General features: G+C 57.7%; 1 protein-coding gene across 5 annotated transcripts in view; it reads left to right on the forward strand.

Annotated features, from left to right (window-relative positions):
* The window catches only part of KCNIP2 (potassium voltage-gated channel interacting protein 2), a 43,087-nt gene extending 22,670 nt beyond the window's left edge, over positions 1-20,417 (forward strand). For 2 of the 5 annotated variants that reach the window (XM_071446470.1, XM_071446467.1), the window contains exons 2-8: positions 15,829-15,953; positions 16,335-16,404; positions 16,502-16,572; positions 17,083-17,190; positions 17,562-17,666; positions 17,921-17,983; positions 18,304-20,417. In XM_071446470.1, coding sequence (XP_071302571.1) covers positions 15,829-15,953; positions 16,335-16,404; positions 16,502-16,572; positions 17,083-17,190; positions 17,562-17,666; positions 17,921-17,983; positions 18,304-18,351 — 590 coding nt within the window. In that variant the 3' untranslated portion in view covers positions 18,352-20,417. Of the gene's footprint in view, positions 1-1,489; positions 1,745-4,704; positions 4,823-14,614; positions 14,715-15,828; positions 15,954-16,334; positions 16,405-16,501; positions 16,573-17,082; positions 17,191-17,561; positions 17,667-17,920; positions 17,984-18,303 lie in introns of those variants that run through there. The other 3 variants (XM_071446469.1, XM_071446468.1, XM_071446471.1) reach the window with 3 other exon arrangements.
* The last annotated feature ends 2,630 nt before the right edge of the window (positions 20,418-23,047 follow it).

A 23,047-nucleotide genomic window follows, 5' to 3' on the forward strand; every position in this document is an offset into this window, starting at 1 on the left:
CCCTTCTGCATTGAGTGAAGAACACTTTAGGGGCAGCCACAGGAGTGGCTCTCAAGGAGGGCAGATCCTGGCAAGGTGCATGGTCCCCTCCTGAAGAGACAGACCCCTTGACGATGGATGATTGCCCTGCTCTGTCCCCATCTGCTCCATCCTGCAGTGGGGGACAGTTCCCCATCCCCAGCTGCTGGTAGTGCTGGGAGGAGGATGGAGACAAGGCCCAGCCACCTGGCTAGCCGGGTGTGCTTGTGGCATGCTGTGGACATGGAGCTGCTTTTTGGGCAAGAACCCCCCTCCAGGGGTTATTTATACACCACCCAGCAGGTGGCTGGCAGGGTGTTTAAATTTAGCAGTGTGGCAGGGCTGTGCTGCTGGCAGCACTGGAGAGCCAGGGCAGGGGTGGCTGGGTAGGGAACACTTTGTGGCTGTCAGTGTCACAGCCCAAAGTGGGACAGGCAGCATGGGCTCAGTGCCGGACTGGGCTGCCTGGTCCTGGGGCTGTGTTACAGAGCCTGCAGCTCTCCTCAGTGCTGAGCCATGGGCATGTGCCAGGGCCACTTTGCCATCCTGTCCTGCGTCACCTGTAGATCCTCAGAGCCGTTGATCTTGGGGGAGAGAGAAGGGAGGGAGGAAGGAAGGGAGAGAGGGATGGATCTGCATGCTTGGATTCTGCTCCCTGAAAGGGGCACAACTGGGGCAATGCTGTACTCCTCACACAGTGGGGTGGCCACAACCCCTGGCTGTGGGTGCAGGGTAGGGATGTGACATTTCGTATGCAAAGAGGCTTTGGGATTAAACACTGGGGTCGAGTGTCCTCCTCAGCCATATGTCCCATGGGACAGCAGATGGGGCCAAGCACTGTGCCGGGGCCAGAAGTGTCTCAGGCATGGGTGCAGCTAATCCAGCGTGGTTTGGCATCTGTGAGTGAGTGTGCCCAAACCCACAGTGGCACTAAATGCACCTGGCATCATGGAGCAGGAGCCAGGCTGGCTGGCTCTGACTCCAGGCTGAGAGAAACAGATGCTGATGGCAGACATCTCTGGGGAGGTGCTGTTGTGGGACACAGGGAACAAGATGCCAGACCCAGCTCTCCAGGATGGCAGAACTGAAGAGACACCTTCCTTCAAGCTCTTGTGTCTGGAGCAAGGACAGACACAGGCATCAGCAGAGATCCTGGCAGCATCATTCCCTAGGGAGTCCCTTTTCCAGGACTCTCAGCTTCACCTGTGGTGTGGCAGCGAGGAGCTGAGCCCTGAGGATCCCAAGATCATCAGGGAACTCTGAGCAGCCCTTGGGCTGTGGTGATGCCTTGCTGGCCCCATGGCACTGAGACACAGCCACATGTGTAACGAGCCCCGTCTGTTCTCTGCCCCCTGCCTCCTTCTCCTGGCTGATGGTGCCACTCTCCCCCCGGGCCAGGAGGGTTATTTTTAACTGTTTGCCATGTGCTGTCTGAGCACAATTAAGGTAATTGGTTTGGGAGCCTGGCTCTCACACAACGCTCCCAATTACCTGCCTGCCTGCCCGTGCGGCCCCCCGCCTCCCTGCCCGCGGTGGCCGCTCCTCTGGCAGGGGACTGCCGGGACAGGGCTGCCCCAGATAGCACAGCGGGGCACGGGGCATGGAGCCATGGAGAGGACATCCCTGCACAACGACAGCCTGCTCTATGCCTCCCTGATTGCCATCCTCCTCCTCATCTCCTATTGGTTCACCACCCGCTGCTTCAAAATCATCAGCGGCATTGAAGGTACGGGGCTGGGGACATGGGGGGACAGGGTGGCCTAGCCCGGCCACTTCCACAGGCCAAGCGGTGAGGCGGGCCACATGCTTGGTGTGGGAGAGGTGCACTGGGGACTCCCTCTCTGGGAGAGCTCCATCTCCTCAGTGACTCCATTAGTTCCTCCTGGCCATGGTCCTGTTCCTGTGTGTGAGAGCAGCCGGTGGCAGCCCAGGGCTGAGCTGTGGCTCAGGGCTGCATCCAGTGCTGCTCTGGGTCCACCATGCTGCTGGTGTTGGTGTGCTGCTGCCCCTCACTGTGAGATGGGGATGCAGATGGGCTCTCTGGGGCGTCCCACTCATGTAGGGTGCCCACGGCTCATGCTCGGGCCTCAGTCTGCGTTTTGGGGCTCTGGGTCCCTTTGGGCGTGACCCACATCTTTGGTGCTCAGCTGGTGTGTTGGGGAGCTCTGCGATATGGTGGGGGTCCCACTTTCCCCAGTGAAGGGTCTCTCCAAGCCCCACTGCAGTGGGATGTGAGTGTTGGGGGTTTGCAGGGTGAGACCCCAAGGCAAGGAGCAGGGCAGGAGGGGTGACACTGGCATCACGTGTCTGGGGACGTGCAGAGCCTCTCCTGCCCGGGGTGTGCATTGCTCCATCCGTCTGTGAGCCCTCTGCACAGCTCAGCCAGAGCCTTGGGGCGCTTCCCACAGCATGGCCAAATGCTGACTGGCTGCAGGGGCAGGGAGCACCCCTGGGAGCGATGCCCCTCAGTGGGATGGGGGGCAAAGCCCTGCCCCATACTTCTGGTGGGGTACACGTGCTCTTGAGCATCCCTTGCAGACAGCTGTGGGTCTGGCTCCATTGGTGACCTCCCACATGTGGTCCCATGTGTCTCCTGCGTCCTGGGGACAGCTCCAGATGGAGTAACATCCCTGGGGACCTTGATGAGGTGAAGGGGTGGTCCTTTGCCACACCTAGCCCTGCTGCCCTGCAGCACTGCTCTGCTGGGGAAGATGGCTGGCATGGGGGAGGCACAAGGGCAGGTGAGGAAGCTGTCATTTGGTGACTGACCTGCCACTGCTTCAGCCCCAGCATCCCACGATGCTGCCAGAGGCATGAGGGGCTGATGACAGTCTGTTCACATGGGTTGAGCAGGTTCCCTTTGCAGAGAAACTGCCCTGAACCCTCTGGATCAGGCTGGAAGGGCTCCTCTCCCTCTACATCTGGCTAAAACTAGATTGCAAAAATAGACTCATGGCTTGCAGGACAGGCATCAGCGCTGGAAGCAGCTGGAGGCTTGAGGAGAGGATGGGTTGTAACTGGGGCTCAGCAAGAAAAGTGGCTTTAACAACACAGTTGACATCAGTTGGAAACGGAAACTTCCTGCAGGCATGCAACAGGTCTGTGCCACCCCAGCCCTCAGGGATTGACTCAAGGGCAAAACTGGGAAGCAAACACATGAAATCCAGGCTCAGTGCCTGGAAACTGAGCTCTTTCCAAGAAAAGGAAATGTGAGGTCTGAAAACTTCCAGCCTGGAGAATGTTTCCCCAGGGAAGGCTTTCAGCTCTTTCACCAAGAGACCTCTGATGCATCTCTGGCATCTTCTGCTGCTGTTAGATCAACCTTGGGAGCGTGCCCCAGGTGGGCAGGCGATGCCAAGCCCTGTGGCATGGAGCCACTAGATAGCCAGGCTATGCTGTGACCCAGGACTGAGACACCAGCCCTCCCCATCCCTGCCAGGGGACAAACCTGCAGCCTGCTGTGCTGGAGATGGGGGTTCCTGGGAGATTGGTGTGAGGCATCCCTGCTGGGAGCTCTTGCCAGGGGTCTGCTTCATATCCTAGATATGGCAACCCCACCTGTGGCAGCTGGCCTTGCTCCTGGGGTGAACTGGGAGGCAGCAGTGGCATGGGGGCAGCCCTGCTCCCTGCTTACCACACCAGTGCTGGAGTTAGGACTGGTCTTGCATCATGGGCTATATGGGAATTGTCTTCCTGGAGATGGGCACTGCCAGTGGCATCCATGGGGGAAGCGATGGGGAAGACCCCAAGGGGTGCTGAGCCCTGGTGATAGGCAGTGACCACAGGTACCTGGATCCCCAGTGATCCCTGTGTTTGTGATCAAACAGCCAGGCAGGGGCTGGAATGCTGTTAGAAAAGAGCTAAATTTAGCCCTGTTGGCTGTGTGTGGATGTGTGCTCGAGGCACACATGCACAGGTTCACCCTCTGTTTCCAGCTTCTGCGTGACCTTGGCTGGGTCCCTAGCCCCTGCTTGTCCTCCTCTCCTGCTATTGTCTTGGGCGTCCTACATCACAGACTCTGCTCCCAGCCTGTTCTCCCTGACCTGCTCCCCATCTTCCCTTGATGTTCCCAGCAAAACAGGTGGACCCATCTGCCTGCTCAGAAATGGGGCAGATGGAATTGTTGCCCCAGACACTCCCCAGGAGGGAGATGTTGAGGTGTTTAGCCAAGCTGGTCCCCGTGGGGCAGACACATGTCTGGGGCACAGAGGACAAATCTGAGTCATGCCCATCCTGGATGTTTTGCCAGTGCCCAGCGTCCTGCCCCTCCCCGTGTCCCCCCCTGGGAACCGAGTGCCTTTTAATATCTGTGGCCCGTTTCCTTAGCAACTGCATTAAGCAAATCGATGGAGGTGGTGTCATTGGAATGGGAGGGCATGCCTTCTTTCCCCCTCTGCCCCCCCCCATCCCCACCACCCCCCACGCCTCCCTGCACTTGGCCTCTCTCCACTCTTACTCACAGGCACGGCCCTGCTGTGCCTGGGCTCTCAGCTGTGGCTCCCAGAGCCTCCTGCCACAGCCCTGTGCTGACCCCTCGCTTGCCCATGGCCGATGGCAGCTGTCCCTGAGTAGGGGGTGACAGCCAAACCCCCACCAGGGACACAGGCCCTGGTCCCTGGGGATGCGAGGTGCTGGGGTGAGGGGGCTCCAGGACTGTGGTAGGGAGGGGTGGAGGGGTGAGGGCCATGAGACACCCCCACCATGAACCTGGAAGGCCTTGAGATGATTGCAGTGCTGGTGGTCTTGGTCCTCTTCGTCAAGGTGCTGGAGCAATTTGGCCTCTTCGAGCCTGTGTCCGTGGAAGGTAACGGGTGTGGGTGGTGCTGTCACCTCTGGGGACATGAGGGGCAGGTGGTGGGTGTCCAGAGCTGCCCCCAAGGATGCTCCAAGGCTGCTGCATCCATCAGAGAGTCCTGGTGTCCACTGGCTGCTTATAGGGGCGTAGTATGGAAGGAGCAGAGTATCCTGCCTGTCCCAGTGGCTGGGGATGTAGGGAGGGGACCGGGCTGGCAATGTGTCTGCTGTATGGTGGTGACTTTGATGTGTGCTGGGATGCTGGGGGCTGGGACTGTGTGTGACCGTGTTTGTGGGCACCAGGGTGTTTTCCAGCACCTCCACAGGAGCAAGGTGTTAGCAGAGTCCATGGTCACCTCACCCTGCACGTGAGGTATTGGGCTGAGCACCAGTCTGCACAGCAGCCAGGCTCAGGCAGGATGGGTGCATGCTGGGCTCCCTGCTCCTGGCTCTCCCAAGGCTCCCTGTGGCCCTTGGGCAGGCTGGGGGACACAGAGGGAGCTGTGCAGCTGTGGATGGGCTGTGTGAGGTGCTGAGTGCTGTGCACGGGACACACTTGGCAGAGTCTGGATCCACCCGGGGACTCTGCTTTGTTCATGGTGGGAGTGAGGTCGAGACTTGCTTGGCTGGGTGCTCCCTGGCTCCCGGGGTTATGGTTGTGTGAAGGGTCCCCCAGCCCCTGCCCGTGCCTGCACACACCTCTCTGAAGGATGCTGCAGCCTGCCTGGCCCTTGGCATCGGGGCATGCACAGGGTGAGGAGGAGACACAGTTTTCCTGGTCCACTGGTGCCCTGAGATATCTGCTGTGCTTCTCCAGCACTGGGTGCACACGGGCTGGGTGTAGTGGTGAATGCTCACCTCCACAAGCAGTGAAGCAGCCAGCACCCAAGGCTGCACCTACAGGATGGCTGTGCCTGGGGATAGGGAGGGAGAGAGGGGACAGATGGGGGGATCTCTCCCTCTGATCCTGTGAACCTGATTGCAGGACAGGAAAGGTGGTTTTCATTACCCAGGAAAGGCTGAAGTTTTCATCACTATTTAACTGCTGTTGCATAGGTTGCTGCCCCTTCTGACTTGAGAGGCAGCAGGTAGGATTTTGCTCTCCAGGGAAGGTCCCAGGCAGTGTCTAGGGCTGGTAAATACTGTGTCCCCTCCGGGGGTTGTTTACAGGCTGGGTCAACAGTGACAGCCTAGAGATGGCAAAGAGCCTGAAACCAAACACTAATGGCTTGGGTCTGCTAATGGACACGGGGCTCTGCCCCCTGCTCCCGAGCCATCGATGCTGCCGGCGGTGCTTCCCTGCTCCAGCTGCGGGCCCAGGCCCTCCCTGCCCCATCCCTGCTGCTCTCCTGACTGCAGCTCTTTCTCTGCCCAGGTTGTGCTTTGCCACCACAGTGATGGGCTGGGAATGGAGCAGCTCCAGAGGGGACCAAGCCAACCTCTCTAAGTCTGGGGGAAGGGTTCAGTGGGAGCATCTTGCAGTGAGATTCTGGGGGAGTTCCAGGCTTGCTGGGTTCCCAAACTCAGCTGGATGAGGCCCCAAGGACCCCATCCTTCATTTGGAGCTGGCACTTCCCTGAAAAAGGGCTTGGACAGAAGTGCTGACTGTCTGTGACCCCTTGTCCTGTCTGCTTGGTGCTGTACCCCCGGGGACCTTGCCTCAGCCTTGGTGGCACGGGCACAGCCGCTGTCTGGCAGCACCACTGGAGCATCCCCATGATTGCACTGTGCTCCAGGATCTTCAAGGTGATCAATGCTGGAACTGACGTTGTTTACCAGCTGGATAATCAATGATGGATTGTGTCATCCCACCTCTGCCCTGTGCCATCATGGCTGTCCCCAGCCCTGAAGATCTGGCAGACCCATGCAGGAGGCTCTCAGAGCTCTGCTGAGATCTCGCTTTGGCCAAGCGCTCAGGATGGGGCAGGTGGAGAGAAACGCTATCAATTTTGCCTCTTGAAGTGCAGCATCAATAATTCAGCTCAGAGCAATCGGTCCCGGCTGGGAGGAGGGGTGGCGGGAGGGAGAAGGCGGGAGCGCCACCCGCGTAGCCCAGCCACAGATTAATATTGAATGAAGTGGCAGATTGCTGTCGGCAGGATAATTGGTGCCTGCCCAGGGCTGTTCCTGCCTTGGCTGTTCAGGGTACGTGCTGGGGGACAGGCAGGACTGGGGGTGTCTTGGAGAGCCCCCAGCATAGGGTGTGCTGGCCTCTGCCTTCCCTGGGGGCTGCTGCTGCTGTAGAGCTCAGGATAGGGAGAGAGAAGCAGGGCTGGGAGGGTGCCAAGCCCTTCCAGAATGTGGGAGAAACAGGAGGGAGCAGCAGCATGCCTGGGTGCCACCAGCACCCCAAAAGGTGCCAGGCAGGAGGGTGGTGGCAGTGAGCAGAATGGACCCCTCCTCATGGCTGGCTCAGGATGAGGGTCCCTCTGGAGAGGGGAGAAAGGAAGCATCCCCAAGGTGCTGGTGAGAGCAAAGTCCTGTGCCAATCCCTGGTTCCTCCTGCTTTCCAGGAACCTCTTTGTAAGGAGTGCTGTGTCTTGGCTGCAGGAGGGACTGGCCCTTTGGGGTGTGATGTTTTGGTCCCTGGGCTCAGGGTGTCATCCAGCCTGGTGGGTCTGACAGACCCAGAGGTCAAGGTGAGCTTGCTACAGGGCAGTAGATCTTGGAGCATCAGAAGTCTAGCCTAGGATAGCTGCAGGCACTCCAGGTTGAAGTTTGGGGTTCCCTGGGCTGGGCTGCACCAGACATTCCCCCTTCTGCACTGGATTTAACCCTTGCTCTTCCATGGGCTAGCAGGTTTGTCAGCTGGCTCTAGGGCTGGGCAGGGTTGGCTCTCCTAGTGGCCCTGAGCTCCCCAAGGTCCACAGTACCTGTAGTGCTCCCTGTGCCTCTGCTGCTGCGTGGTGACATGTCCTGCTCAGCCCAGCCAGACCTAATTAGCTTGTTGAATCTCTTCCCCCTCCGGCCTTGTGTTAATCACTTTTCACATTGCTTCCTTCCCAATTCCCTCTGGCCTGATTTGCTCTTACTGTTGCTGATGTGCCTGGAGAGGGGAGCAAGGAGATCCAGCTGGACATGGGAAAGGGCCCCCACTCTGTCCCAGGATGAGCTCTGAGCCAGCAGATAGATGGACAAGAGATCACTTGGCCACAGGGAAGTGAGAAAACCACAGGCTGGAGAAAAAGCAAGAAATGTAGAGATCAAAGGAGCCTATTAGAATAGACTGCCCTTCTTTATAGTCCTGCTCTGTTGGTGGAGGGTGAAACCTTCATGTCCAGTGGGAGAGGCTGTGGCTCTCTAGCACAAGGTTGTGTTGGGCTCCAGGGTGCTGTGGGAGCTCATTGGGATGTCCTTCACCTCTCCCCTGTGAGGGGCAGGATTAGACCCCAGGACTGGGCACAGGTAGGAAGAGAAGTGCCCTGGACTGGGCTCTAGGAGTATGGAGTCCCTGGAGTGCTGTTATCGGGATGTCAGATGTGCCATCCATGCTTGGCTACAGCATCCCCTCCCACGGATAGAGGAGAATGTCTCATTCCCCCATGGGTGCCTGACCTGGGGCTTGTTGTACTGCTGGGGCAGGAGGTGGCCTCATCAGAAGCAGCTGTTAGGTGAGAGATGCATAGACAGCTGAAAGCCGCTTTCTGACAACCACTGCTGCCAGGCTGGAGTCTCTCCTGCTGCCCTCAAAGCAGGATGCTGGGTGGGCTGTGGGGAGCACCCACCCTGGCTGTCCCAGATGTGCTGCTCTCCCTCCAGGCAGCACACTGTGGGGCACATTTGCACCCTGTAGGGCACATTTTCACCCTATGGAGCACATTTCCCTCCAGCAGCAAGCAACGTAGCCAGGGCTGGCAGCCCCAGCTGTGGCTGTGACTGACTTGCTGGTGCAGAGATGCAGAAGAAGAGGGAGGAGATGAGGGTTGCAGATGTCTGTGGAGGGGATCAGTGGACAAGGCTGAGCTCCAAGGCAGGGAACTTGTGCCATGCAAGGTGGGGACACTGTTGGGGGGAAGGTTTGGTGGTTTGTGATGGGGCAGAGGGGATTTCCTAAGCAGAGCTGCCCCCCAGGCTGGTGACAGCAGTATCCCAGTAGCGTGTGATGAACTCGAGGGTCCCTGCAGACTGCTCAGCTCCAGTGCCACCACGAGCTGCTGTTGGGATGGAAGTCAGTGTGGCTGAGCCTCTGCCACCTCCATGCCCCCACTGGTGCCCACTGTGCACCCCTTTGCAGGTTCCTGTGCCAGGCTGTGTAGTGCAGGGGTGCCCTGCAGGAGAGCTGACCCCTAAGGCTCTCCTTCTCTGCAGCCTGGGTGCCCCGGGGGACCCCAGAGGGTGCCAGGGCAGGAAGAGGGAGGGCCAAGGCAGGTCTCTCCTCCCCTGCCCTCCCCTCTCCTACGTTGCTGGGTCTGCCAGAGCAGCTGCCGGCTGGGGCTGTGTGTCTGGGGATGGCGCTTGCTGAGGCACCCTGGGACCTGCAGGGGCTGCAAACCGTGGGCATCATCCTGCTGCTCTGCTCCAGCCTCAAGATACTCCATGCCCTGGGCATCATCGACCTGACCAGGGGAGGTGGGATGGGGACAGGGATGGGGTTGGAAGGAGATGGGAATGTGGTGGTGGAGGTGCTCCTCCTATCCCAAGGGCTTGCAGGGTGCTTAGGGGAGTTTCTGAAAGATTAGTGTGGTTTAGGGCTTTTTTGGGGGGCTGGGGGGCAGGGGGGCATTGGAATGTCTGGCAGCATTAGGGTGTAAGGAACTGGGGAAGTGAGGGTGTCTGGGGGTGTTTCAGAGTGTTAGGATATTGGGTGGGAATATTTGTGGACATTGGAATGTGTGGTGTTGGGTGCAGGATGCTAGAAATTTAAGGTGTCTGGGAGCTTTAGGGTGGGGGATATCTATGTCTTGAGGCACTGGGATGCAGTGACATGTGGGGTGCTGGGGGAGGGAGACTGTCTGGGCTATTGGAGTCTCAGGACAATGGGATGCAGAGGACTGGGCTTTGTCAGATGATGGGGAAAAGCACTGCAGGTAACTGAGGCTGAAGAGATAATTGTGAACTGGGAGAAAAGAGCTATGAATGTGGGGTGTAGCACCATGCAGGGCAAAGCTTTCTCACTGCTACAGGAATTGGTGGCTATGGGGAGAGCATTTGAAAAGAGCCGAGAGCCCCTTTTCCCTCCCTGTAGGGCTGTGCCAGGGTTGGGGAAGGACGAGGATGCTCTGGGTGTTGGCCTTCCTGGATTGGCAAGTGGGTACTGAGGACAGGGCTGGATGTGGCCAAAGAAGAGGACCCAAAATACGTCAGAGCAATGGATACACAACCTGTTGGTTGTGCTTGGTGAGGGTGGGAGTGCAGGGAGCTGCATGGTGCTGATGCCTTGTTTCCTCTGGCTCGATGGTGCCACAGACAGTCCCAGCTCAAGCAAGGGCTGCCAATGGACTTTGCATGAATGTGGTTTTTTGCCTCCATCCCCTTTGCATCCTTGCTGGCACTGGGGATGCTGTGAAATGAAGGGACTGCAGATCACATCCCCTTGGGCAGCCAGATTTCGGAATGGGAGGTGTGTGGTCAGGAGTGATCAGAGGAGCAACTAGTATTAGAGCAGAGAGAGAGAGGAGAAGAAGAGGGTGCTGTGCTCAGGAGGTGCTTTCAACCTCCTTCTGATGGGGAATGTCCCTGAACTGCCTGGGATCTGGCTGGGGTGTGGCTGAAGCACATCCACTTTTTGTCCCTGTGCCTTACTGTGGAGGGTATGGATGACATCTGGGTAATGGATATGCAGAACTCAAGCTCTCCAGTGGAACTCGCTGCTTGCAGCCAAGAGGAGCTGCTGCTCCACTGGGGCATTGTTTTGGGCAGCTCCTCTGGCACCTTGGATGTGCTGGTTCCTGCTGCCAGAGGAGGTGCTGATGGGGGCAGGATGTGTCCCTGTGTGTGTGGGTTTGCAGCAGGGTGATGCATATGGCTGTCCCAGTCCTGCAGCTTTATCTGCTCCATTTGGGGAGCCCCTGAGCTCCACTGTCTCTTGGGATGTGTATCCTTTCCCATTCCCTGCTCACAACATTTTGTGCATGGTGTGGTATGAAGACATTATGATTCTGCAGCATCTCCTTTGGGCACAGCCAGGCTCTCTGGGAGCACTGTCACAGGCTGGGGATGGCAATGGGGACAGCAGTGCTGCGAGCCCCACTTGACTCTGTGCCCTGTTCTGGCCCGTTCTGCTCAGCACAAGGGTTGTGCAGCTGATTCTCTGTCTGGCACCAGGGAATATCCTGGTCCTGAGCCTTTGCTGTCCCACAGACTGCAGCTTGCTTGGCAGCTTTGCTGCTCCCATCTCTGTCCCACCCCCAGGACAGGGACTCTTTGGCTCTGGGAAGTGCCAGCTGTGATTTCATTCCTCTGATGGATGACTGTCTGGCACCTTTGCTACACTTGGCTCTGTATTGCTGACTGATGAGGGTCATTTGCAGAGCTGCTGTTGGTGGGACACATCCTGACTCCCCAGGGGAGACTCACTCTTCCTCGGGCTGAGCTCATTGCAGACCCCAGAGAGCAGTGGCTGATGGCACTGCCCGAGGCTGGGCACTTCCCTGAGTGGCTGAGCCCTGCACAGGGGTGATTGTCAGCCACAGGTTTTAGGGGCAGCTGGGTTCAGATCAGCCTGGGATACCAGCTCCTCCTGCCTCCAGTGGTGCCCACGGGGCCGAGCAGGGGCTGTGATGCTGCATGACTGGTGGGCTGCTGGTGCTCTGTTCCCCTCCTGGAATGGTGCTGGGGCTGGGGACACTGGGGGGGGTCTTATTGTGGGATGCACATTTTCCACCCATCATGATCATGCATTTATTGACAGGTTACTGAGAGTGATGGGGAAGTTTTGGCACTGCCTGTCGGTTTGTTATTGAGGGTGTATTCTAGCAGGAGGGTGCTATGGGAGGGGTGGGTTGGTCTCCCCATCCAGCTGTCACTGGAAGGGCACTGTGGCTGTGGCTGTCTGGGAGGGCAGGGACATTGTTATGCACCTGACTGACTCTGTCTCCTGCTTTTCCTCTTGGGTCCTCTGTGGGAAGGGGGTGTCAGCCCAGCACTGGGTAACCCTCAGCATGGTGGCATAGGCTGGATCCAGCCTCCAAGGACACATCAGCTGCTGGTGGCTCCATACAAAGTGGTCTGTGGCCATCCTGATGGCAGTCTGTAGGTCCCTTTGGAGCCAGCCTTCAGGATTCATTTCAACAGCGTGTGAAGGTGGGGATGGGAAATCCCTTCCCCTTCTGGTGCTACTCGAGGATGGAGTGTCAGCTTGTGTGCGTTTGTGTGTTTTGAAGTCGGCGAGCTGCAGAGCGATGCATGGGAAGCGACAAGCCACTCAACGCAGCAGCCCTCCCGCCGCAGACAAAGCCCTGCCAGCCCTTTCTGCTCTGTGCCGGCCGCTGGATGGCCCTTGCAGGAGGGTGGAGAAGGAGCTGTCGCTGGCAGGGACAGGGCTTTGTGCTGCAATGTCCCTTGTGTCCAGAGTGGCAGCACATGGTTGAGCTCTGCTCCTCATCTTTGGGCAGAGCTGTTTCCCAGCAAGAAGCAGCTCCCAGACTTGCTTGTGGTTTGGATGCTGGGGACAGAAAGAGGGTGGTGTGTCCTACTCAGCAGAGCCCTTGTGTTCACTAAAGCCAGGACAGCAAAACCCCAGTCCTGGTCACCCCTCTCCTGTTGTTAAGCTGCATGTGCTGAATGTGCTCACCCCCTTGCCCTGAGGGACCCTGGAATCGGGCCCCCTTTGGTTTCCTCCTTGAGAAAACGCCCATGTTCTTTATTTTTTTCTTTTTCCTTCTTTATAACAAACTAAAGTGTAACTTGCACCCGACCTGACCTACTGCACGTGCCTATACCTGCTGCCCCTGTGAGTCCAACCACAGTTTACTCTCTGTTGCATCTCTCTCGCTGTGTGGTTTCCTTCCTGCCCTGCTCCCTCCTGGGTGCATCACCCTGGCATTGGGTGTTGCTCTGCCCACCCTGTCCCTTCCCTCTCAGCAAAGGGGATACTTCTGCCTGTCAGGTCTGTTCCCACAGCTCAGCTCTGCTGGAGGGACCTGGCCCCAGAGCATCCTTAAAAGGCTGAAAGGTGCAATTTCCCTTTCCCTCTGCAAATTAAGGCCCTGGAAGGGTAGCTGGGACAAAATCATGGTTTATGTACAACTGATGTGCAGCGCACTTCTAGGAAAGAAAAGTTCTCTTTCCTCACCTGCCTGCAAACCCTGGAGCAGGCAGGTGTGCTGTTTTGCCAGGTTGTGCTGTTCTGCCAGTGCCAAGATCCTGGTCCTCACCCTTGACCCTGTCACCCCCTGACAAATGCCAGGGGATGTGTTGGTTCATCCCTATAGTGGGGATGCCGCATCCCTGGGGAGAATTTGCCCTCTTTGAGTGGCTTTTTGGGATGTCCTGCTGGATCCATGACCTCCTGGAGCTATTCTCCATCCCCTAGAATGGTGGAGCTGCCTTGGTCTGAGCTCAGAGGGTGCCAGGTTCTGCTTGTGGGCACTTTGGGGCCAACCTGCCTAGAAGTGGCTGCTGGATGCAGACCCATGTCTCTGTCTTGGAGCTGGGTACAATACAACACCATTTTCCTGGTGTCTGGGGCTCAGCTTAGTCCCACAAGGCTGAGAAGGAGCTTCTCTGGCAGCTTTTGCTAGATCCTAGAGAAACAGCCCCAAAAACAGGGCTCAGGATGTGTAGGCATTGCAACCTGCTGCTTGCAGATGTTCAGGATGCTTGGAGCAAACACAGTGACAAACCAGAGCCCCAAAGGGACGTTGCACCTTTTGTCCCATTTGTCCCCATGCTGGTGTCTGCCTTCCCTCAGAGGCTGGAGCCCAGCATGGCCTTCATCCCCTCCTCCTCCTCCTCCTTTCCCCACCTGCAGCATTAGTCCTGCGCTGAGTTTGCTGGCTTGAGGCACTGTGGGAAGGGAGGGAGGGGGCCTGCAGCCATGGGGCAACACCAGCTGGGAGAGATGGGGCTGAGTGAACCCACTGGGGTCCAAATGGGGGAGCAGGGGGTGGCAGTGGGGTCAGTACAGTGAGGGGACCTACTGTTAATGCAGAGTGACTTGGATGCAGTGGCCATGGCCAGGTTGGTGTGGGGAGTCCCTCACCCAGCCGTGTAGCCTGGCCAAGGCAAAGCCCCGTTCCCCTTCTGGCTGTCTCAAAGCAGCTCCCTGGGCTCAGATCCCAGTGTTGCACTGGGGTGGGGGTGCATGCTGCAGTCTGGGCTGCATGGGGGGGGTCTGGTGCATGCTTTGCCTTCAGCCCTTGGGTGCCAGCAGGATCAAACCCAGCCTGAGCTTAGCGAGGATGCAATGCCCTGGTTCCTCCACAGGCTGTTTCTTGAGCTTCATTCTACCTTGCCTCCCTGCAGAGCCTCTCGAGAGGGTCCCCAGGGTGCAGGTAATTGTCCTCAAGGCTAAAGGACAGAGTCTGGCCCTGCCATTTCCTGACTTTCTGGGCTCCTGGAAGTCTCTAGGGCGCCCTGGTATGATGGAGGTGTACAAAAGGGCTGGGTGTGGGTAACCTAGCAGGGTTGTTCTCATCCTTCCCAAGGATGGATACTCCAGTGCTGGGTTTGTCCTGGGATTGAGCAGGAAGGTCGACCAGAGCCTGGGCTGGGTTTTGCCTTCCTGCTCCTCCAGCCTCACGCTGCACGTGCTGCCTCCGCTCAGATCACCCCGCGCCGGGTGCCCAACCCTGCTGCCCGTCGGGACCGGGGGCTGATGCTGTGTTAATTCTTCTGCTTGGTGACTCCTTCTTTCTTCCAGGCAACCCGCCAGTCCAAACTAAAAAAGCGCTGAAGCAGCGATTCCTCAAACTGCTGCCCTGCTGCCGGCCCAAATCCATCCCCTCGCTCAGTGAAAGCAAGTGCTTCTTCTTGCCTTTGTGTGTGTGTGTCCCCGGCGGTGCTGCTGCCTGCTCTCCGCCCTGGCTCTGCCTGCGGGAAGGGGACGCCTCCACCTCTCCCTGCCCTGGCTGTCAGGATCAGCCCTGCCCCGGAGGGGTCCGATCCCATGGGCTCTGCACCCACTTCTGTCATTACCTGCTCACAGGCTGGTTTTCTCCCTGCTCATCCCCCTGGAGCAGCTCCCACGGGATGCACAGCGGCAGGGACCGCTTGGGAGCTGGCTCAGGGAGCAGGGCCCTCCCGGCACTGGTCTGAGGGGTGGGGAGTTGTTTCTCTAAGCTCAGGGTTGGTCTGGAGATGGAGATGTGATGGAGTAATGAGAGGCTGAGCAGGGTGTGAGTGCAGAGTCCCTTAACCCCCTGTACTGGGTGTGCTTGGCTCCTTGGAGAGCCCAAGCCCCTGGTCAGGATCTCTCCCAGCTCCACAGTGCAAGCCAATCCCCCCTGGGAGAAGGTGAGTGTGGAGGGGCAGGGTCTGAGCCGTCCCATGAAGAGGGAGTACCTGCTGTGTGCCCCTCTTGGCTGAGTGGGATGTAGGGGTGCTGGTGCTGCAGGCAGGGGTTGTGCAGCTTGGCAGGTGGTGGAGAGAAGCTGTCAAGGAAGGTGAGAGCAAAGTGGGTAGAAAAGAATCTGGAAAGGCTGGGGCGGGGGTGGAATTTGGGGCTGGGGGTTCTGAGGGGCAACTCTCCTACTGGATATGAGCCCTGGTGCTGGAGGACATCAAGGGTCTGAACTCCACGGGGTAGATGCCTGTGCTGGTGGGAGGAGAAGGGCAGGCAGGGAGGGTTTCAGCACTGGGGGATTTTCACACCCCTTTTGTGCCCAAGCTGGGCTGTACTGGAGGGGGGTTGTTGCCAGTGTCAGTCCCTGGTCTGTAGCCAGGGTGTCTCTGAGTGTCCTCTTCTGGCATAGACCCAGCTCTGGCTGAGCAGAGCACCCCAAAAATGTGTCAACCTGGGCAGGTGTGAGAGGACAGTGTGTGCTGTGCAAGGTACCTCTCTGCCCCCTGGCATGACAAGATAGGGCAGGACAGTGCTGGCCTCAGCCACCCTCTCTTCCCCTGGGTTCCTTGCAGACAGTGTTGAGGATGAGTTTGAGCTCTCCACCGTCTGCCACCGCCCCGAGGGGCTGGAGCAGCTCCAGGAGCAGACCAAGTTCACCCGCAAAGAGCTGCAGGTCCTGTACCGAGGCTTCAAGAATGTGAGTACTCCTTGACCAGCTTTGATAGCCCCCACCTCTGCTGCCATGTCCACCTTGGGGTACTGCTTTGTGTGTGAAAGTTTTTGGGGTTGAAGTTTATATAAGGCTACAGCCTGATCTTACCTCCAAGGAGCTCAGTGGGGAGACCTGATCCTGTGCTGTTTCCTTGGGTACAGAGAGCCCCTTCCTGGGTGCCTGGGATTCAAAGCCCCTACACTAAGTGGTGCAGCCCAAAAAATCAGGGAGATGCTCCAAGCAGATTTTCTAGCCACCCCACCAGGTGCACAGGGCTGGAGGGCAAGGCAAGGCAGACATAGGTTTTTAGGGGGTGTTCAGCCCTTTTTGCAATGTGGAAGTGACACTGTGACCTTGCCCTGGCAGGAGTGCCCAAGTGGCATTGTCAACGAAGAAAACTTCAAGCAGATCTATTCACAGTTCTTCCCTCAAGGAGGTGAGTGCCCATCCCTGTCCCTGTCCCTATACACATAGGTGCCTCTGCAGGGCAGAGGGTCACCCAGCACCCCCTCATGCTGTCTGCCTCCCTGCAGACTCCAGCACCTACGCCACCTTCCTCTTCAACGCCTTTGACACCGACCATGATGGCTCCGTCAGCTTTGAGGTGAGCTGTGGCCAGGGAGGGGGTGATGGCGTGCAGCAGGGCAAGGAGAGCACAGCCCTCCAGGGACCATGGACTGGGGTCCGCAGTGTTGTTGTTGCAGATGGATGAAGAGTTGGCAGGCCTAGTGGAGTTTATTAAATTCCCAGAGGCAACAGAAACTAATGCAAAGCATAAAAAAGGGGCTTTCTGTAATTTCTGGGTAGGGTTGTGTAGGGACCCAGACTGGCAGACACAGCCATGGCTGGGTCTTGTTCACACAAGACTGAACACATTGTCCTCTTGGTTGCTGTGACCCAAAGGAGTAGTGTGGAAAATGTACAGTGTTAAGCAATTTTTTCTCCCCCAACTCTTTTTGATACCAAACATTTTGCCTTGTCAGCCCAGCCCCAGGGCATATCAGCTTTGGGGCTGAGTTCCTCCCTGCTGGAATATCAAGCAGGGCTGTACCCTCTGTCTCTGAGGCCCTTTGTGGCTGTAACTCCCATTTGCCTGCCTTGTCTATCCTTGCAGGACTTTGTGTCTGGGCTGTCCACCATCCTGCGGGGCACCATTGATGATCGCCTGAACTGGGCCTTCAACCTCTATGACCTGAACAAAGATGGCTGCATCACCAAAGAGGTGGGATGGGGGGATCCAGACTAGTCCCTGGGGCCAGTGCAAGTCTGAACCTGGCAGGGACAAGGGCAGAACTCGGCTGAGCTCTGGAGAAGGGCCTAGGGGATCAATATTTAACTGAGCTCAGCTTTGCAAATGTCCCTCCTGGCCCCCTGGCACTGGTGCGACTCTGGGATGGAGGTGGATGAGTGGTGTGCAGCTTTGGGGCTCCATCACACATGCACACATGGCCCCACACTGTGCACAGAGCCAGCAGAAACACATTTGAGCACCCCACAGGTCCCTCAGGAGCATCAAGAAAAAGGTGTGGGTTGGGGACCAGGCGGAGGCAGAGCCCCATGTTGACACTGCAACCCTGCTCCCCTTCCCATCAGGAAATGCTGGACATCATGAAGTCCATCTACGACATGATGGGCAAATACACCTACCCGGCCATGCGGGAGGAAGCACCCCGGGAGCACGTGGAGAACTTCTTCCAGGTGAGCTGAGCACATCCTCAGGAAGCATGAGCACTGGGGAAGCAGAGCTCCAGCACAGAGCTGCAGGGGGTGCAGTAGAAAACACCCCACTCTGGGGATGAAGCAGGGCTGTGCTGGTCCTGTTGGTGCTTGGGCATGCTTGGGGCCAGGGGTGCACTGTGTCCAGCCCCTGTGGGACCTTGGCAGGGGGTACCAGGTTCTCCCTAGGGCTGGGGCTGTCCTTGCAATGCTCCCTGTGCTGTGCTTGTCTGCAGAAAATGGACCGGAATAAGGATGGTGTGGTGACAATCGAGGAGTTCCTGGAGTCCTGCCAGAAGGTAAAGTCACCAGCAACTCTTCTCTGAGCTAGGTCACCACCCTCTTCCTTGGGGACCTTTGTCCCTCCTGCTTCCTTCCTGCAGAGAGGGAGTGAAGCCAGGGTTCCCAGGGGCAAGGCTGGGGCTCTGCTTTGGGAACTGTACCCATGCCAGTATCCTTGTACAGATGAGGAAAGCCATGGATCCCACTAGGGCTCTGTAATCCCTGGGGCTCTTGTCCTATGTGCCAGAGCTGCCATGAGGGTGAAGCAAGGTTTGGGGGAGCTGCCCAGATTGCTATTCTGTGCCCAACTTGCCTGCTTCCCACCTGCTCCTGACAGGATGAGAACATCATGCGATCCATGCAGCTCTTCGACAGCGTGATTTAGCTCCCGGACCTGCCTCCAGATGAGCTCTCCTGACACTGGGCCCAGAACCTTCTTCTCTCTCTTGACTTTTCCTTTGAGACTCCCCTCCTCCAGCTGCACAGACACCTTCATGGAAAGGGGCCTTCCTTCCTTGAGATGCAGTCAGTGCCGAGATCTTCCCTTTCCCCTGGCCCAGCTCTGCTTTCCTCGGGGAATCCCAAGCAGGTGCTCCCAGATGTTGGAGCATGGGCATGGCTGGCACAGGATGAGAATTTCACCTGGATGGACCTCCCTGCACCCAATCCCGGTGGAAAAGATGCATCCTTGGGCTGCAGTAGAGGTTTTCCCCATGCACACCACCCTGTGCACCCACAGCTCGCCTACCCTGATCCTCCCCAGCCCCAGGAGCCCCCGGTCCCAGCTCCAGCCCAAATCCTCCAGCAACACTGTCTAGACACCAATAAAGTCTTGGAATGGGCACAGCCAGTGCCTCGGCTTCCTCCCCTGCCCTGGCTGTGCCCTGCTGTGGGAAGATGTCCGGTGTGTCCGCTGTGAGCCACCGGGCACCCTCCCTGTCCTGAGCCAGTGGGTGGGCAGAGGGGCCATTCCTGGAGAAGGCAGGCACACAGGCCCTGGGGGTTCATTGCTGCATGAGCCATGGGGAGCATCCCCTGATCCGAGGGTCCTGCTTAGACCTACAAGGCTCTTCCTGACAGGGGCAGAGGCTAAAGGGACTCAGAGATGACTTGTGGCACTTGTCCCCCAGGAGGGATGATGTAAGGCTGGGAGAGCTGCAACCTCAGCCCCTGACCCTCAGGTTTGGGGTGCTGGCACAGGGGGATCCCCAGGGATCCACTCTGAGGCTCCAGTGGAGAGACACCCTTTCCAACCCTTCCTGAGGATGTGACAGCCATGGTATGGGGACATGTGGAAGAGGGAGATGGGCTGGTCTCTGGTGGCCATTCTGGCTCCGTAGGGCTCACAGTCATGCTCCTGGCATCACTTGCTGCTGACCTTGCCCTGCTCCTGTGCCCTGGCCCATCCCAGCCCACCTGCTGCCCTGGGAACGGGGGAATGAGCGATGAGGCAGAGAGGAGTCCCCACAGGATAGCCCTGTGCTGGTGACATGGCTGAGCTGGCAGCTCCTGGAGGAGAAAGTTGAGGCTGGGGTTAGTCAGGAGTTACTGCCATGCTTCTGGCAGGCTCGAGGGTCACCTTGGGGCAGGGGACTCTTCTCCTTTTTCTAGCATGGCTGTGTGAGAGCTTGCCTGGGGACCTTGGGGATGGGGACCCTGGGTGTTTTTGTCACCACCAGCTCCTTGGAGATGGGTGTGTGCAGACAGGCCTGTCCTGCCCACATTCCACTCCAAGTCATAGCTTGGAGAGTGATGCCCATGGGCTAATCCCATGCCAACTCCAGAAGCCCCTCACAGGCACTGGGAACATACCCAGCCCTGGTAGACCCAATTGTGGCTCCACTCTCTGTATCCTTGGCCAGGGGTGGTTTGGGCTGGCCTGAGCTGCGATGTCTGGGATCAGCACTCATGCTGGGCCAGACCAGGGCTGAGGCCTTGGGGCTGGAGACATTAGAATTTAACCCCTGGGGCTCTGAGCCAAAGCTATGGGGCTCCTTCCCAGGGGGACTATCCCTGTCCCAGCCCTTGCAGATATCACATGTTTTTTAGGCTCATTTGACATGTTATTTATCTTGCGGACATGATGTGTTTTTTAGGTTCATTCAACACACTGTTCATCTCACAGACCTGTTTCCAGGTTTGCTGTGGGGCTGAGCTCCCACTTCCATTCTCCTAAGGGTGGGAGGGCCTTACCCCTCCATCTCTTGGCCCTGTTCTCCCTCCTCCCAGCTCTCTGGGGTACCCATTGTTCGCTGCCATGTGGAGCACCTGCCGCCTCCTCCCTCACGCTGTAGGTCGCATGGTGTGACCCCCTGTCCTGGGGCATGGTGACCCACAACCTGCTTGGCATCTCCAGTCTGTATATTTTGTATTATAACAATTACATGAGTTAAAAAAACAAAAGAAAAAACCAACAAAAACCCAATAAAATCTAACCACAATCGCTATGCACACTACTGTACTGTCTTTGCATCTGTCAGCTGCCTGGGATGGGAGCGCAGGAAATATGAGGGGTCTCTGCAGAGGGCTGGTATCCTTTACGGGGTGCTGTGGTTGGTTGCAGGGTGCTCTGCATGGGTGCTCTGGGAGGTTGCATGGGGGACAGGGTGCACACTGAGCTTAGCCATGTTGTTGGTGGTCCTGTAAATACAGATTTTTCTCCTGCTAAGAGGCTGGAGGTGTAAAGGTTAAAAAGCTCTTGCATTAAGTGTGTTGCATTTCAGGAGCCAGGCTGCCAGGTGTGCTTTCAGCTTGCCACAGGTGCTGCTGGGTGAACCTAAGCTTGGGACCAGGTGACCCTTGTTAGGATGTGGCAGTTTAGGCTGAGCTAGCAGGAACATGGTAGCCTGCCACTTGAGGAGTTAGGTATGGATTGGGAAGGGGTTTTCTTATGGCAATTACTGGTTGTTGGAAAAGTCCACCATTGAAAACTGGGAAAAATTAATTGAACAGTCACGTAAGTAAGAAAGTAGCAGAACAAGAGAGTGGTGGACCTGATGTGGGACAGCAGAGTGGTCCAGCATTCTACAGACTGATCCAGGAACTGAAAGCTCAATGCAAAGAGCTGCCTGGAGACTAAACAGAGCCTTAAAAGGATGGGCTCTGGCTGTGGGGGGAATTACCATTGTGGGACTGGGTAAGTAGCAAGTCTGATCTTTCCAAAGCCTCTGACTCTCCAGGGACCTTTTTGGGCTGCTGGCCATCACCCAGGGCTGTGTATGGCAGTATGAATGGGCCTGAGCACGTTTTCCCCTCTAACCCACTTTCCCCGGTATATCCTATCCCCTGAGCTCTGTTCGGCTGGTTGCTATTTCGGGCAATGACATCCAAGGGCTTGATGTGCCCTCTTGTGGCACAGGGATGCTGTGAGCCACTGATGGGATCCCGTGCGTCCTTGTCCCCAGGGGGAAAGGCAGGAAAGAGGCTGAGGTGATACCGGGAAAAACAGCGCTGTGGGGCTCAGCCTTGGAATGCTGCCATAGACTTTTCACATCAAATGGGAAAAGGTTTGTGCGGGGAGTGTAGCTTTTGGAGGGGAGGGTGGGAGAGCTGGGAGTCGAAAATAATCTGTTTAGCTCTACCCAAAAGGGGCCCTCAGGAAGGGCCTGAGGGCAGGGAGGCCTGGGATCGTTTAGGTATGCCTTCAGCTTGCCATGAGAAGCTGCCGTGTGAGCCAGGGCTTGGATGACCCTTGTTAGTAGGAGGTGGCATTTAAGGGTGGACCGCCAAGTCATTTGGTCTATAATGAGAACAGAGAGAAGAGTTGATGGATCCTTGGAAAAGGCCAAGTTTTTCACAGCTTTCAGAGGAAAAGATAATAGTCGCTATGTGGTAAAACAGCTGAGCAACTGGATGAGGCAGCTGATGCAGCCTGGGGCAGTGATTCACTCCAGCATCCTGAACACTGCCTAGAAACACAAGCATTTTGTAAAAGGATGAGATTGCAACACTGGGAGAATTATTACTGTAGGATTATTTTGCCATGATAGAGATATGAGCACCCCTTCAGGGTCTTATGTGACCCTGTGGTTATCACCAAGCTCTGGAGGTGTGTGACAGTCCTGTGTGTTCTCCACCCAGATTCTGTGCATTTCTCCTCTCTAACCCTTCTGTAAAGACTGCTCGTGTGTCAATACAATTTAGCTGGCTCCTATTTAGGGTATCTGTACAATTTCTATTTTTGCTCCTTGAAAGCTTTGGCCTGCTGATGGTAGTAACTAGAGATGCCCCTTGGCCAAGGCTCATTGCCGCTGCCGGAAACGCAGCCGCCTTCGGTTTCTCGTCATGCCCGAGCTGCTGTCAGTGGAAATGAGCGGAAACGTGGCTGAAACGTGAAGTGTCTGCCCTGATGTCCGCAGGCCTCGTCCAGCCCTTCCTCGCCAGCTGGGGTTTGCGGCAGCTCTTTATTAACTTGTTCCTTGTTGGCTGGCATCTGCTGCAGCCTCCCCAGTGCTGGGAAGGCTGGCAGGATCGCCTTGCCGGAATTTCCCCACAGTCACAAGAGAGGTCACCTCAGCCCTGGGGTGCTCCCCTGCGGCTGCAGCAGGAGAGATGCTGTGTGACCTCACAGCCCACCTCTGATCTACTGATACCATCCCACCTTCAGCATTCTCGTGGCCTCTTCCAGGCACGGACACACCTCCAGGCGTGCCATCGCCCGTGCCGTGAGGGTCACAGCCGACCCCCGCCCCCAGCCGCTCGCTGTCCCCGGCGGGCCCTGCTGCGCTTGCGCGGCAGCGCGAGAAGTAGGGCACGTCTCACGGGAGCCCGCGCGCCCTCCGCTCCCGCGCAGGCGCGCTCCCGCCGGGGCGCTACGCCGCGAGGCGCAGGCGCAGAGCAGAGGTAAACACTTCCCTCCCCACCCTCCTTCCCCCCTCGGCGCCGCTTCCCTACACAAACCCCAGTGCGCATGCGTGCTATTCCACTGCCGCTTCCCCCTCACTCCCTGCGGCCCCTCGCGCGTGCGCCGCGGGCGCGCGCTGCCTCCCCGCGCAAGCGCCCTGAGGCGGCCGCGGCCTCGCCCCTCCCGCTGCCGGCCCCGCCGAGCACGCGCAGTGCGCGCCCTCCCGCGCCCCGCGGCT

This window comes from Agelaius tricolor, unplaced genomic scaffold (genome assembly GCF_023055355.1).
Source record: "Agelaius tricolor isolate 1412-34295 unplaced genomic scaffold, bAgeTri1.0.p SCAF_22, whole genome shotgun sequence".
NCBI lineage: Eukaryota > Metazoa > Chordata > Aves > Passeriformes > Icteridae > Agelaius > Agelaius tricolor.